The 2,419-nt window shown below is 30.5% G+C and overlaps 1 protein-coding gene across 1 annotated transcript; it reads right to left on the bottom strand.

Annotated features, from left to right (window-relative positions):
• Window positions 1–601: 601 nt before the first annotated feature.
• On the bottom strand, window positions 602–1,498 carry LOC107842961 (calcium-binding protein CP1). The gene has a single exon (XM_016687048.2). The coding sequence runs from the start codon at window positions 1,269–1,271 to the stop codon at window positions 780–782; it is 492 nt and encodes a 163-aa protein (XP_016542534.1). The 5' UTR covers window positions 1,272–1,498; the 3' UTR covers window positions 602–779.
• Between the last annotated feature and the right edge of the window lie 921 nt (window positions 1,499–2,419).

Here is a 2,419-nt window from a genome sequence, read left to right as displayed (position 1 = left end):
TACGATACGAGACAAAATACGGAAATCAAACGATAATAATGGAAAGATAATAAAATTGAAAAATAGATAGATAGACACAAAAGATGATAAAGAAAGGACAACCCAAAGATATACTCTTAAATATGAGAATCTTTCTTTCGATTACCACAAACAATATCTCCTACGAAGACCGTGAGAGAAATTGAACCCGTCGCAACCAATATTTTTAAATAATCAACGAAGCTCCCAACAAGCTCAATAAACTCTCAAGTATAAACTCATCAAAAATAATCTAAGCTTAAGAAAAGAATCCTAGCTATTTATAATCATGAACTATTTATTACAAAACTAGGTTGCAGTTCACCTTATTTTGGACTAGACCATTTGAGTCATGAGTCCTGACCATTGCAATTTATGCTTTTGTCTTCGCTACTTCTCTGCACATAATTTTATCATGACATCTATGATTTAATATTCATCGCACATCTCATGAATACAGATACGAGTAAACATTAATTATGACATGTGACCTCATCTGCAACCTTGCCCAAGGATTAAACGAAAACAAAACAATATCAGAGACATGAAACCAAATAAAATAAAAAGGTACTCTACAAAATGATGCTCGTTAAACCAAGTTTTTATCCTTTCACAAACAAAATTTTCCGAATATGCCAATAGAAACACGCTACTTTGAACTTACAAAATTCTTTGAGAAATACATTATTCACCAAATCTAACATTTATCATCGTCATCAATCTTCTCTGCGTTACATATTATAGGATTTGGGAGTAACAAATCAAAGAGACAAAATCTGAAGAAAACCTTCATAGGTAACACCATCATTACCATGACCAGGGCCCAATTTGATCATGGCCTTAACATCATCATCATCCACTTGAAGCCCAGCCCAATTCAGGTAACTCTTAAGATCCTCATGCCCAACTTTGCCATCACCATCTTTGTCCATCACCTTGAAAACATCCTCCATTACATTCACCCCTCCTAACGTTCCATTTCTCCTTTTCTCATCATCCTTTCTGCTTCCACAACTGTCTAGAACCTTCTCGAATTCCTCGAATTCAACGTATCCGTCTTTGTTGAAATCGGCTAGCGTCATCATCGTACCAATCACGTCGTCTTCAGAATCGCCGACGAATCCACCATATGATGTTCGGAGATCGTCCCTGCTTATCTTTCCATCACGGTCAACGTCCAAAATGTCGAATGCTGACCGGAGATTTGGCTTTCCGGTAGCTTCAGAATACAAAATACTTCCCGTTGGACACATTTCCGGTGGTTTTGCCCGTAATGAAACAACTTAACTCGTTTGAAAATTTAGGCCAAAAAAAAGTCTATAGAGAATATAAGAGTAAAATGATAAATGGATGGAGAATTTATAGGAGAAATTCCGGGGATACTAAGGTCCTCCTAAGCTTGGGAGACAAGTTTTATGAATTTGGACTTGGACTATTTGGTGTTATTTTATACTACTACTCCCTACATATTTTATTTTAGTTGATATTTTTTCTTTAAATATTTATTTCAATTTACTCTCTTTCTACAAATATTTATTTCACTTTAATTATTCCTTTTGATAAAATAAAAAGTATTTTATTATATTTTTGTAATATTATTTTTAATATTAAATAACTAAATAAAGTATATTTACTTTAATTTATATTTTTAAAATATAATTAATCAAATTAATTTAGTAAAATAAATACTTAATAAATATTTTTTGTAAGGCGTGTCAAGTCAAAAAAAATAAAGTAATTATTTTATTGGGCCTTTGCGGGGTGATTTGTAATGTTTGAGACTTCATTTGCAAGAGTCAGCGTTACTTGAATATAATGCGCGTATGCAATGACATCACAAAATATGCGCGTATCTATACCCGAGAAATAAGTGGTTCCTAAGATTTGGGACCCACAATCATCACAATATATGTCAAATATGCGCGTATCTCCACCGGAGAAATAAATGGGGTTCCTAAGATTTGGGACCTACCTTCACCACAATATATGTTCTACAAAGATTTTAGTGATCCTCATAATAAAACTTAATATTTCAATTGCTTCATTTTTTTTATTTGCTTTCTTTTAATTTTTAGAGTTAGATGATAGAAATTTTGATCAACATTATTAATTAATTTTAAAAAATAAAAATTATTATTTATAGTATTTTTTATATGATTTTTGAATATATAAAATTTAATTTTAAAGAATTAAATTAATCTAATATATTTTAGCTTTGTAACTTACTCAAATTGACTCACAAAAAATAAGGGAGCAAATAAAAAAAATTAGAGGGAGTAGTTGTTAATTTTTATGAGTGAAGAAAGTTTTATTTTTTTCTTAAAATACTTTTAGTATTAAATGACTATAGTAATAGTAACTAAATTTAGAATTTTAAAATATTTTTAATAAAATTAATTTA

The sequence above is a fragment of the Capsicum annuum genome, chromosome 9 (assembly GCF_002878395.1).
Source record: "Capsicum annuum cultivar UCD-10X-F1 chromosome 9, UCD10Xv1.1, whole genome shotgun sequence".
Lineage (NCBI taxonomy): Eukaryota > Viridiplantae > Streptophyta > Magnoliopsida > Solanales > Solanaceae > Capsicum > Capsicum annuum.
The sequence above is the reverse complement of the archived record's forward strand: the minus strand, read 5'-3'. Positions and strand labels throughout refer to the sequence as shown.

Coding starts and splice junctions, on each gene's coding strand:
- LOC107842961 (XM_016687048.2), bottom strand. CDS start 1,271: ATGTGTCCAACGGGAAGTATTTTGTATTCTGAAGCTACCGGAAAGCCA.